The sequence below is a fragment of the Dipodomys merriami genome, unplaced genomic scaffold (assembly GCF_024711535.1).
Source record: "Dipodomys merriami isolate MVZ:Mamm:240054 unplaced genomic scaffold, mDipMer1.0.p SCAF_172, whole genome shotgun sequence".
Taxonomy (NCBI): domain Eukaryota; kingdom Metazoa; phylum Chordata; class Mammalia; order Rodentia; family Heteromyidae; genus Dipodomys; species Dipodomys merriami.
Window position 1 is genome coordinate 2125083 of NW_027203071.1, and position 13022 is coordinate 2138104.

General features: G+C 36.9%; 1 protein-coding gene across 2 annotated transcripts in view; it reads right to left on the minus strand.

The window, feature by feature from the left end:
- The window catches only part of LOC138829472 (leptin receptor-like), a 67023-nt gene that overhangs the window by 14105 nt on the left and 39896 nt on the right, over window positions 1–13022 (minus strand). For both annotated transcript variants that reach the window (XM_070025819.1, XM_070025820.1), the window contains exons 8-13: window positions 10067–10357; window positions 9792–9909; window positions 6319–6518; window positions 3414–3562; window positions 2068–2227; window positions 1870–1952 (exon numbers count right to left, since the gene is read on the minus strand). In XM_070025819.1, the coding sequence (XP_069881920.1) occupies window positions 1870–1952; window positions 2068–2227; window positions 3414–3562; window positions 6319–6518; window positions 9792–9909; window positions 10067–10357 (1001 nt within the window). The remainder of the gene's footprint in view (window positions 1–1869; window positions 1953–2067; window positions 2228–3413; window positions 3563–6318; window positions 6519–9791; window positions 9910–10066; window positions 10358–13022) is intronic.

The following is a 13022-nucleotide window of genomic DNA, read 5'->3' on the forward strand; positions in this document are numbered from 1 at the left end:
AAGAACCCAATATGAATGACAAGGGCCACTGTGGTTATTTACATTTTAATTAATTCATTAATTATGAGCTAAAATTCAGTTTCTCAATCACATTAGGCACATTTCAAGTGCTAATAGACACACGAGCCTACTTTATAGGACAAACCTTACCGAAAGTCCCAGTGGACAGCATCATTGAAGAAACATGGAAGCCATGATATAAAGAAAACATAAAAAAGACAACAGTTTGTTGGGCCTGTTAGGATGGAAGAAGAGGGAGGAAGTGACTGCAGCTGGGGTCAGAGGGCAATTGCTACACTCATGCGGGGTTACAGTAAAAACAAAAAACAAAAAACACAAAGGTGCTTAAATTCTGTTCACGTTTGCCCTACCACTGTCTTAGAAACATCACTGCCTGATTCTCACTGTAGAAACACTCAGCTCTTTGAAGCAGGTGTTCACAGAAATAAAACAATGGAAGAAGAAGAAAACAATCTGTTGAGTAAATAGCTGTTTCTTATTCAGCAGAGCCTCCTCCCTTGGTGGGTTGAGCTCTCCACTCAGTCACAGTACAGACCCTGAGCCCCCTGGGAGTGGAAATGTGAAAACTGCTTAGACAAAAAATGATTAATAAGGGTGGGGATGGGGGGTGGGGGATGAGAGATGGGAAGGGATGGGAAGGGGAAACAAAGGAGGAGGCAACAATGCTTGATAAGAAATGTACTCATTACCTTGCCCATGTAATTGTAACCCCTCTGTACAGTATTTTCAGAATAAAAAATAAAAATAAAAAAATAAAGAATGTGCATCAGATTTAAAAAATGATTAATAAACATCAGCACCAGTTTTTAATGCTAACATTAAATTAGAAATGTTGAAATAGAACTATTTAGAAATAGTCTTGATTGTACAAACAAGTAAAATTATACAGTAACTAGATTTACAAACTAAACATACATAAACCTTGTATGTCTCACTTTTTTACATAAGGATTGATCTTAGATAAGCACACATTTTAAAATCATGTTAGTTTACTCTTGGGGAATGAACCTTAATATTATATATAGGGTGACACCAACATTGTTTTATTTTGTGTGCTTCTTTCCAAAATCATTCTTAAATTAGGTATCACTTGGGATAGAAATCAATTCATTTGAAACATAATGTTTAAAATTTTCTGAGTATTTATCATTGAAGAGAATATTACTTATCTGCTATTATATAGATATGTTACATTTTAGATATTCTTGAAGTATGAAGGGGAGTTCACATAGATGTTATACAAGATTAATTGTTAAAATAGGGATACAGATTGACCCATTGCAATAAGAGATGTACAAGATGCTATGTTGATAAACGAACTTTACAATTTAGGTGGGGTGGGGGAGAGGAGGTAATAGCTGAGGAGGTGGGAGGGAAGGTATGGTAGGGGAAAAACAAAGAAGGAGGCAACAATGCTGGATAAGAAATGTACTCATTACCTTGCTCATGCATCTGTAACCCCTCGTACAGTATTTTCACAAGAAAAAGTTAATTTAAAAAGATTAAATATAAATACAATTTTTGGATTCAAGGGTACACTAAATTATCATTTGGTCCAATTTATACTCATACACCCTTTCAATTTTGACATCTAAGTGACTTCACCAAAAACAGTTGTGATACAATTATGTTTAAATGAAAAGAGAATTGAATTCTCCTAGCTCCACTCCAATGCTCCAAGAACTATAAATCTTAGCTCTTTACAATCAGATCTCAAAAATGAAATAAGAATACAAAACTGGAGGTCATTTAGGAGGTTAATAATGGCAGGATTATGAACAACAAAATAAGTATATCTTTTAAGAGAATAAAAGTAAAATTTAAGAATGAAATACAAAGCAGGGATACCTTCCAAAGTAAGGTGATGTTGTTCTCTTTTTTAGTAATATCTCCATTTATTATTCTCCATAATTCAGGTCCTCTCTTGGGAACTACAAAATGAAAAGAAGGCTGGATTGTCCATGTGTCTTCATCAAAAAATACTTTAGTCATTTATGAAGTGACACCTAAGCACTTTCAAGACACATTTACAAAATCTTTGCAGACCTTTGACGTCCATGACAGCTGTGTATGCTGGGTTGCTCCAATTGCTCCAGTATCCCAGGCCGTCTAACCTCTTGCAGCGCACCTGAGCAGCATAGACCGCACATAGGTCTGGCACTGGGAAACTGGCAGATTTTGATTTTGCATCATACACCTCATGCATCTGTAAGTCAAAGTAGTAGACTGAATTTCACCAATATGCGTGTATTGAAAGGGCTCCATTTTCATTGTAAAGCTTAGAACAATTCCAACATTAAGAGAAAATTGATTTTGAGTTCAAAACCAACTTGGGCAGAAAAGTCTCTGTGACTCGTCTCCAATTAACTACTAAAAAACTGGAAGTAGATCTAGGACTCAAGTGGTAGAGTGTCAGCCTTAAGCAAATAGCTAAATGACATTGCCCATGCCCTGAATTCAACCCCTCATGTATTGACACACACAAAAAAAGAATTGGGGGGGAGGGGTCAGTCATGGGTTTGAACTCTGGGCCTGCATGCTGGCCCTGAGCTCTTCAGCTCAAGGCAAGTGCTCTACCACTTCAGCCACAGCACCACTTCCAATTGTCTGGTGGTTAACTGGAAATGAGAGTCTCACTGACTTTCCTGCCTGGGCTGGCTCTGAAATGAGATCCTCAGATCTCAGCCTCTTGAGTAGATAGGATTACAACCATGAGCCACCAGCACCCGGCAAAAAAAAAAAAAAGAAATTTTAATTTAGTGTTTCTCCCTAGAAAACCAAATGGATAAAATGCTTGTTCATTTTAGTTGACATAATTGTGATGTAATACACAATTAAGTTTCCTGATGTATTCTGGTTTTTTGAAAACTACTACCTCAAAACAAATGGAGAGAGCAATTCTACACATTCTTGCTTCTATGGATATAAATCTGTGTGTTTAATTAAAGCAACTTCTTTTAAAGTGTGTTCTGTTGAATACATTTGTATGCATTAGTAGATGTTAGAGAAATAAAGGTCCTTGGAAATATAAGTTTGGGAACCACTAGCTAAAAAAAAGACACAATTGCCTCTTGAATGTAAGACATCTCAGATTGTTAATATGCCATATACTGCAACTCTTCCCTACAAAGATACTCTAATGCAGGTTTCTCTAAACCTATTTAAACATATGTCTTATAGGATTCATGTTCTGTGTGAAACGTATTTGGGGAAAGGATTGATCTAGAAATGTTGTTTTATAAAAGAGTTGAAAGACTGTGAAAAATCTAACTAAAATACAGGATGATATATTTTTTTTGTATACCAATAAAATCAACCTTACATTAAAAACTCTTACACATTAAAAAATTAAAACAGTGAGGCAAACTGAAGAAATTTCTAAGGAAAGATACCTTCCACTGTATTTCTTTCCCACTTAACCCATATCGAATCTGGAACTGAAGATTATTCTCCGGAAAGAGTGGCTTTTCCCAGGATACTTTCAAAAATCCAATGTTTACTGTCATTTCTGCTTTCACACTAGATGGAGGAAGTGGTCTCACTAGAAATTGTAAGAATATTATAGAATGGTAATTTAAACAGCACTGTACTTAAACATCATACTATAACACATAATTTAATACCACATATTCATAATCCAAAAATCCTCTTAAAACTTTCTTATTACCTCATCTTTCATCTTTATAACCTTATGTAAGACATAAGAATTATTTCTATTTCACAACGAGTTTCCTTTAAAAAATCAATAATCAGGGGCTGGAAAGGTGGCTCAGTGGTAGAGTGCTTGCCTTGCATGCATGAGGCCCTAGGTTCGATTCCTCAGCACCACAAAAGCAAAAAAAGAAAAAAGCCAGAAGTGGCGCTGTGGCTCAAGTGGTAGAGTGTTAGCCTTGAGCTGAAGAGCTGAGGGACAGCACCCAGGCCCAGAGTTCAGGCCCTATGACCGGACCCCTCCCCCCAAAATCAATAATCAGTTATCCATGGCACTCCATAAATTAATAAAATACCTCATTAGAAATTGAGCCATTGAGACTAACAGGATATGACTCACTGATAGAGTGCTTACTTAGTATGAGCACGGCCCAGGGTTCAATTCATAGGAAGAGGAAGGAGAAAAGAAAGGGGAAAGGCGAGTTCAAGGGGAAAGGAAGGGGAGGAGGAAAGAAAGGAGTTAATGTCTGGGAGTATACTATAACTCTGTGACACAGACCTTGTCTAACATGAATAATGCCTTAGCTTCAATCCTCAAGGCCACATAAAAAGTAAAGAAAAAAGAAATGGAATCCTTGGCACTACATGTAAAGGTATCATACTGAAGACATAAATGTTAATATTAATCTGTGTTCTTTAGCTTAAACATCTCCCACACAGATACTATCTCTGAATTCATAATTTTTACTTTAAAGCCACTCTTCCAAATAATAAAAGACAAATAAAAGATTGGATATTTGATACAACAATTGAAAGCATAAGCATAACTGTGAGCCTCTGGACCTCTGGTGTTGATTATCTGCCTAAAGAGAGGAGCGTTCCACAGAGAGGCTGTAGAGCCAATTGATGTGATTCATGAGGTTTAAAATACTTAAGTGGCATCCATGCACACTAACTAGTAAAGAACTGCTCTCCACAGAACACCTCCAAAACCAGCTCGCGTACATTTGAATGACCCAGCACCTAACAGGTGAATGCTTGGCACCAAAAAGGGCCTCCAAAGAGGGACAGAAATGCCACTTTTCTTAGTGATTATTTTCAAAGTCCTCTCTGCACACTTGCAATCCAAAGTATTTGTGTGACATGTCCAAGTTTACAAAGCTAGTAAGTGGTGGAGCTGCCACTAATTTCCAGGTTGAATTTGCACATTTCTTCTTGTTAGCTAAGACAATACTTTCAAAAACACAAAATATCACAGGTTATTCAGAGCATATATTACCGAATCCATGTTGCCTTGTTGTGTTACTTGCATACTTGTGAGTGTTACCTGTGTATGTTGATGGGTCGGAGGGATCTTTGCTATCTTAATTTATTTAGTACCCATAAGATCATGCACAATGAAGTTACATAAAAGAGAAAATTAATTACATGGAAACTTTATGTGTTCACATTTAAATTAAAAGGTACATTTCACTAATACAGTAACCCTTGTTTTAATTATGTTTTCCCAGCATAAAGTTTTATTTTATTCATAATATTTTATTATTTTATTCATAATAGTAATAGTCATAAATGAATATTTTATTCATTTTTATTCCAATTAGTTGAATAACAATGAATAAAATATTTGAATTTTTGCATAATACCCAACAAAATAGTATATAGAAACAATTGCTATTCTTTTTTACTTTTGGGGGGTTCATTCGTGGGGCTTGAACTCTGGGCCTGGGTGCTGTCTCTGAACTCTTCCAAGCACTCTACCACTTGTGCTACTTCCGGTTTTCTGGTGGTTTATTGGAGATAAGAGTCTCATGGACTCTCCTGCTAGGGCTGGCTTTGAAACGTCATCCCCAGATCTCAGCTTCTTGAGTAGCTAGGATTACAGGTGTGAATGACTAGCACCTGGCACAATCGCTATTCTTTAACTTCTGTTGTACCATCAGAAATAAATTACTTCTCCAAAATTTCACAATTACACTGGAGATATGTACCAAATATTTCAAGGGCTCTCTGAATTCTTAGATCTCAAAACTTCTATTGAAAAGAATGTCCTAAATATCATGAATGTGCCACCAAGGTGTCATCTTAGTCTGTTCTGTAATCCACAGAGTAGTATGCTGAAAATGTTCTAATTGCTATGTATGAGTTATCAATACCTATGAAGAAGTATGCCAATAATAATATAAGATAGACTCAAATAATTTTTCTAAGGTTGGTCATCTTGTGAATTTTACTATATGCAGAAAAAATTTCTTTTGAAAATCTAGTGTGATTAGAAAATGGCAAAGAAGAGCCAGGCACTGGGGCGGCTCACACCTGTAATCCTAACTACTCAGGAGGCTGAGGATCATGATTCAAAGCCAGCCCAGGCAGGAAAGTCCATGAGACTCTTATCTCCAATAAACCACCAGAAAACCAGAAGTGGCACTGTGGCTCAAGTGGCACTCGCCTTGAACTGAAAAGCTGAGGAACAGTGCCCAGACCCAGAGTTCAACCCCTACGACTAATCAAAAAAAAAAAAAATGAAAGAAAGAAAAAAAGAAAAAAAGAAAGAAAGAAGGAAGGAAGGAAAGAAGGAAGGAAAAAAGAAAATGGCAAAGAATAATATTAATTCTGAATTATCTTGCATCCAAATCTACTACTTACCTACAGAATCAGGGACCACACATGTTGGCAGGGAGTTGAGTGAACCTAATGAGTGATTGACAGTAATCCACATTGTGTAGCCAGATAATAGAAAGATTGGCTGGAAAACGCACTCATAAAAGCCATTCCTCTGCAAATGGCAATCTTTGGGCTCAGATACAGGATGAATAGATGGACTATCAGAACAATAAAGACTGCTCCTAAAGACCCAAAAATAGTCAATTAACATACAGCACTGATCAAAGCAATATGGATATTTGAGAATTCTGAATTGTTCTAAAAGAAATATTTTTCTCCATCTGAAAATGGTGTATTTTTAATTAGAAAGGCATTCTTAAATACCCAGTTATTTTCTAAGCTGCATCTTTCCACAGAAATAGTAATACCTATAAAATATTGTATTCATCATTAATTAGAGGTGTCGATTTAAAAGGCTCAAATAAAAATATAATCCAGTTAGAGATAGCATCTATAATACCTTGAAAGTCAAGCTAACATTTTATATTAGTGAAATAATTTTAAAGGTGTAGATTAGAAATAATAATTGCAACTCCCAGGAAGGTAAGAAATAAGGCTGATTCTTCATATTTCAAATCAGGAATTGATTCTACAAACAATTGACTATGTAACTGACAGTATAACTTAACAATACCTAATACTTTCTCATTTAAATTAAAATAATGCAAATCCCTGATATGTATATGAATAATATACTCAAGTATTACTCATTTTCTCAGGTAATAAAACAGTTAAAATTTTGAGTCTCAACCAACATTCCACCTCAGGACATACGAAGTATTTCTTCTCTACTCTGGCACAGTGCTTCCACTACTATTTGTTCTGAATGCAGCATTTAAATGGCTGAAGTAGCAATGAGGAGCAGAGTGAGGAAGTCCGAAGAAAATAAAACATTTATGATGTTCTCTCCTCTATCATTTTTGGACATTTTTATTTCTCTCAAGATTATCGATATGGATGTAGTGTGTGTGTGTGTGTGTGTGTGTGTGTGTGTGTGTGTGTGTGTGTGTGTGTGTGTGTGTGTGTGTGTGTGTGTGTGTGTGTGTAAAACAGAGAGAGAGAGAGAGAGAATAATAGTGAGAAAAATGCAAACAGGAAGAGAATCACCCTCAGGAGCAGTAGAGAAGCGAAGTGTAGGAATCGTCAGCTTGGAACAAATGCTTAGCATTATTATCATGAGAGCAATTAATCATTACAGACTGTTTCCTGTAAGTTAGAGCATTTAACTATAATTAAATAAGATGTATAATTCTCATAGAAATCCTGTAAATCCTGCTCCCTCCTGTTTATAGACAAAGCTATTGAGAGTTCTGAGGCTGAGGGACTCAGTGACATGCAGCTAGTTTCATTGGTATTCTGTGTTTGTAAGGTAGATGAGCCACGAGCTTTTAGAAAAGTCTTCCACAAGCTCATCCTGTTTCATGAAAACACCATGAAAAGAACAGAAAGACATGGTGTAGAAGTGAAATCACATTACCATGAACATTTTATTGGGTTAAAAATAGTCAAAATTGGCAGGATTAAGGCAACTAGTTTCCCATTTCAGAAACTGCCACATTTATCCTAACACTACACAGTAACAGACTCATAGAATTAGGCCCAGAATTCAGACTGCAGTATTTGAGTGAGGAGATATATTCTTCAAGTTGAAATTTTAGATTTTAAGAACAGTAGGGCAAGCCGGGCACTGGTGGCTGACGCCTGTAATCCTAGCTACTCAGGAAGCTGAGATCTGAGCATCACAGTTCAAAGCCAGCCCAGGCAAGAAAGTCTGTAAGACTCTTAACTCCAATTAACCACCAGAAAACTAGAAATATGCTGTGCCTCAAGGTATAGAGTGCTAGCCTTGAGCTGAAGAGCTCAGGGACAGCACCCAGGCCCAGAGTTCAAGCAAGCAAGAGAAAGAGAGAAAGAGAGAGAGGGAGGGAGGAAGAGAGGAAGGAAGGAAGGAAGGAAGGAAGGAAGGAAGGAAGGAAGGAAGGAAGGAAGGAAGGAAGGAAGGAAGGAAGGAAGGAAGGAAGGTAGGAAGGAAGGAAGGTAGGAAGGAAGGAACAGTAAGGCGTAGTGTTTAAGAGCAGAATGTATATATATGAAAATGACTATGAAATACTTTAAAAATAAAAAATGTGTATGTATTATCACTTCTAATAAAAATAAATGACGCTAGGGAAGACAAGAGAAATGCTATGAGATGTCTTAATAAAACCAAATTTAAAAATAAGCAAGTGCAATGCATATTTCTCCTTATTAGAACTTAATACTTTTGATTATTATTTCCCAAATAACTTCACCAAGAGACTGAACCTAGGGCCTTGCATATACAAGGAGAGCTCTCACTTGTATTTTGTAGTTAGTTTATTTTTAGTGGTACTAGGGTTTAAACTCAGGGCTTTGAGTTTGCTAGGGAGGCATGCTACAACTTGAGCACACCATCAGCTCTTGTATTTTGTTTTTGACATGGGGTCTTGCCAATCTTGCCTGGGCTGGCCTGGAACTCTCAAACCTTCTGCCTCTGTCTTTCTTTCTTTCTTTCTTTCTTTCTTTTTTGGGGGGGGGTCCGGCCATGGGGCCTGAACTCTGGGCCTGGGTGCTGTCCCTCAGCTCTTCAGCTCAAGGTTAGCGCTCTACCACTTGAGCCACAGCGCCACTTCCGGCTTTTTTCTTTTTGCTTATATGGTGCTGAGGAATCGAACCCAGGGCCTCCTGCATGCAAGGCCAGCGCTCTACCACTGAGCCATCTTCCCAGCCCCCTGCCTCTGTCTTTCAAGTGGCTGTGATTACAGGTGTGCACCAGCTCACTTGGCTTCTCATCTAGTTCTTAAAACCATTCATACTGTCTCTTAGAATCTTTATCTGACCTTTTTTTAAACATCAATCTTTAGCCAAATAATGTTCAATATTTTTAATCCTCCATACCCTACTCTAGACAATTTTTAAGTCAATTTAAATGTACATAATTTAAATGTATCATTGATGAGTTAAAACTCAATTATAGCCAGTCACCGTGGCCCATACCTGTAATCCTTGCTACTCAAGAGGCTGAGAACTGAGGATCATAGTTCAAAGCATGATTTAGGAAGGAAAGTCCATGAAACTGTTATCTCCAATTAATCACCAAAAGGCCAGAAATAGAGATAGGGTTCAAGTGGTAGAACACTAGCCTTCAGCAAAAAAGTTCAGGAACAGAAGCCAGTATCTGAGTTCAAGCCCCAGGTCAGGCACAATAAATAAATAAATGACCCTCAGTTGAAGATAATGAGTTGTCAGACAAGGAAATTTAAAATAAAACATACTAGAACTTTCTTAACCTTGGGTGTGAAAATTTCCAAGTTGGTTATATTCTACCTTCTGCTGTCAGGAAGAAAAATCTATAAAACTACTGTTTTGGTGGATATTTCAATAGAAAATATCTCACCTTACTCACAGAAAAACAAAAGAGCAAAAACCATACCTACCTGTGATATCTTAACTGCAAAGAATTTCCCACATGTGATTGGATTGGATTGGCTGACCATCTGCAAGTCATTTTAGTTAAGTACCCATCAGTTTCACATGATATATTGATATTGACATCTATTTAAAACACATTAAAATATTAATATAAAAATAAAAACACCAAAAACAATTAATGAAAAAAATACTTTATTTACATTTTAATAGGACTCTGCTATAGGGTCCACAATAAAAGTGAACTTGTGAGACAAAAGGAAGAAGACTTTGGAATCCTTACCGATCACATGTAACTCAGCGTAGCGGTGGTGGCACTCCTGCTCACTGCAGCAGTACACTGCGTCATAGGTGAACTTCCCTCGGAGCTTGGTGGCTTTCACATTGGGAAAAGTGACTTTGCTGACAAGGTCATTCACAACAGTATACTGACTTTGAGGAATTTTTTCAGCTAAATTCATCCACCAAACAATCTTTGTGGAGGACACAAGCTGGTTTGCGTGTTTATAGATGCAGTGAAAAGACACATTCGACCCAGCATTTGTCAAGATTTTAGCTGGGAGGTATATGACATCTACAATGAAGAAGAGAGAAAGGAGAGGAGATAAAGACAGAGAGCATCATGAAAGCAACTTACACTATGTAAAAGATTCCCAACACAGTCCAGGGTTATACTCTTGTCAACAATAAAACCAGTGTACCAAGAAACTGAATGACTCTAATTGCCTATTCATGGACAGTTAAGTCTCACAACTTCTGTTTCCAAGTGCTTGAGCCTCTGTGATGCCTTTGTTATCTTCTAAACCCACAGATTTGCTCACCACGAAACATCTTTTAGGGAATAACTGTTACTGGCTAAGTTTTCAGCAATAGTAATGATAATAATACAGTAATGATAATAATACAGTAATGATAATAATAATGATACAGTGACATGTTATCCATCAGCTACTGCTTTAAGAATCAGTGAAACCAGAGGAGGGCTCTTAGAATAAATCACCATGAGACAAAATCCAGAAAGAAAAGATGGTTATTTTTATTGCCTTGTTTTATTTTGTCCTTATTCTACTGTCTTTATTGTTTTAAATACTTGACATTTTCAAGAAAATAGGTAAAGTAGATAAAACAAAAATAAGATAATTCATTAGGAAATGTAATATGACCAATACACCAGCCCAGGAAGCAGGGAAGGTGTAAATGTTGGTCTATAGCACCATTATGAGTTACTCAATGCCACTGTCTTGTGCTAAAGGACAAAGAGAATAGTTTCTATTCTAAAACATGACTTCTATTGTCTGTGTGCTGTTTATTCCATACTTTTTAGAACAATTTATTGGAAACTTAGTTTGCCAATCAGAAAGGTACATTGATAGACCCTATCCCTATGAAGGTAGAATAGGTTAAAAGTAGGCTAGGAAGAAACTATTTGCATCATGGTTCATGAAAAAAAAAAACAGTCTATCTTGACTGCATGATTTTTCAGTAAGCCATTTGGTGCTGAAGGCCTGTTTGTGTTTTGTGTGTCTATAGTAAATTGAAACAAGAAAAAAACATAGTAGCATGAAATGATTGAGCAGAAGACACCACTCAATTATGAGTACTACTGAGTACAAGCCCAGCCCAGAAGGGAATGCATGTGTATGGTACATACTGGAGAAGTTCCTACATCTGAGAGATCACTAACCTACCATCCCGGAGCTAACAATCTCATCACTGAACTAGCTCAAAGTCTTAGAGCAATTATTTTTTTATTTTAAAAAAGTACTCGGGAAATTTCACAAAGTAAATTCAATAAAACACAATTCTCTGTTAACTAGAAATAGAAATTAACATCTAAATCTGTTTTTCAATAGATCCCTTAGTCTCCAAGGCAGAAGTAATTGCTCTCCTTGTTTAACACATTATTTAGCTCTTCTCACAATCTTACTTTGTGCTGAGAAATTAGTTACAATTATGTCTATCACCTATCTTCTCTAAATATGGAGATTTTGAACATACAGATTGTAGATTCACAAACTATAATGGCATCTAATGCTTACTGAGTGCCCACTAAAAGTTAGATGCTCTGTATCTGATAAAAGCCTCATTGTATCACTTTGTTTTATCCATATAAAAATTCTTTCTTTTTTGTGTGTCAGTCCTAGGGCCTGGACACTCTTCCTAAGTGTTTGTACTCAAGGCTAGCACTCTGCCATTTGAACTACAACTCCACATCCAGTCTTTGGGTGGTTAATTAGAGATAAGAGTCTCATGGCTTTGTTGCTCCATCTGGCTTTGAAGTGTAATCCTCAGAACTCAGCCTTTTGAGTCGCTAGGATTACAGGCCTGAGCCAACAGCACCTGGCAACAACTCTATTTTATAGGTAAGAAAATTGAGACACAGAAAGGTTAAGAAATTCTGCAAGTAAATGGTAAAGCTATAAACTGTCAGACTCTGAAATCAATTCACTTAAAATCTTTAATGATCCTTTCTGACTAACACTTTTTAAAAATAGTAACTAATCAATAACTACTCTTTTTGAGTTAGAACAATTATTTGCTTAGTATTTTACATGATACTTGCAGTTTCCACATAATCACAATCAACTTGTGTAATTTGAACAAGAATAATAGTTTTCCTTGTGACAAATCAGACAACTAGGGCTGGGAAGGTGGCTCAGTGGTAGAGCGCTTACCTTGCATGCATGAGGCCCTGGGTTCGATTCCTCAGCACTACATAAGCAGAAAAATAAAAGCTGGAAGTGGCACTGTGGTTCAAGTGGTAGAGCGCTAGCCTTGAGCTGAAGAGCTGAGGGACAGTGCCCAGGCCGAGAGTTCAAGCCCCATGACTGGACCCCCCCCCAAAAGAAAATCAGACAACTAGTCAAAGCTCTATTGATTATCCTCATAAAATCACAATTTAACATGAAGCAGGATAGGACTATGCTGGATTCCTGGGCCTCTGTGTGAAATTCTGCAGCTCATTTTTATGATGAAGCTCTATTGATTTCAGTTTTTCTGTCACTAAAAATAATCTGAAAACTATGAAATTTTACATTAAGAGAATGTAAATTACTCATTTATTAAGTAACATGATATTCAAATATATTTTAGTATTTTATGTCAAATACACTTGGTTTTTATATAAATTAAAAAATCATCCTCCAGACACCAGTGGCTCACGCCTGTAATCCTAGCTGCTCAGGAGGCTGAGATCTGAGGATCACGGTTCAAAGCCAGCTTGGGCAGGAAAGTACATG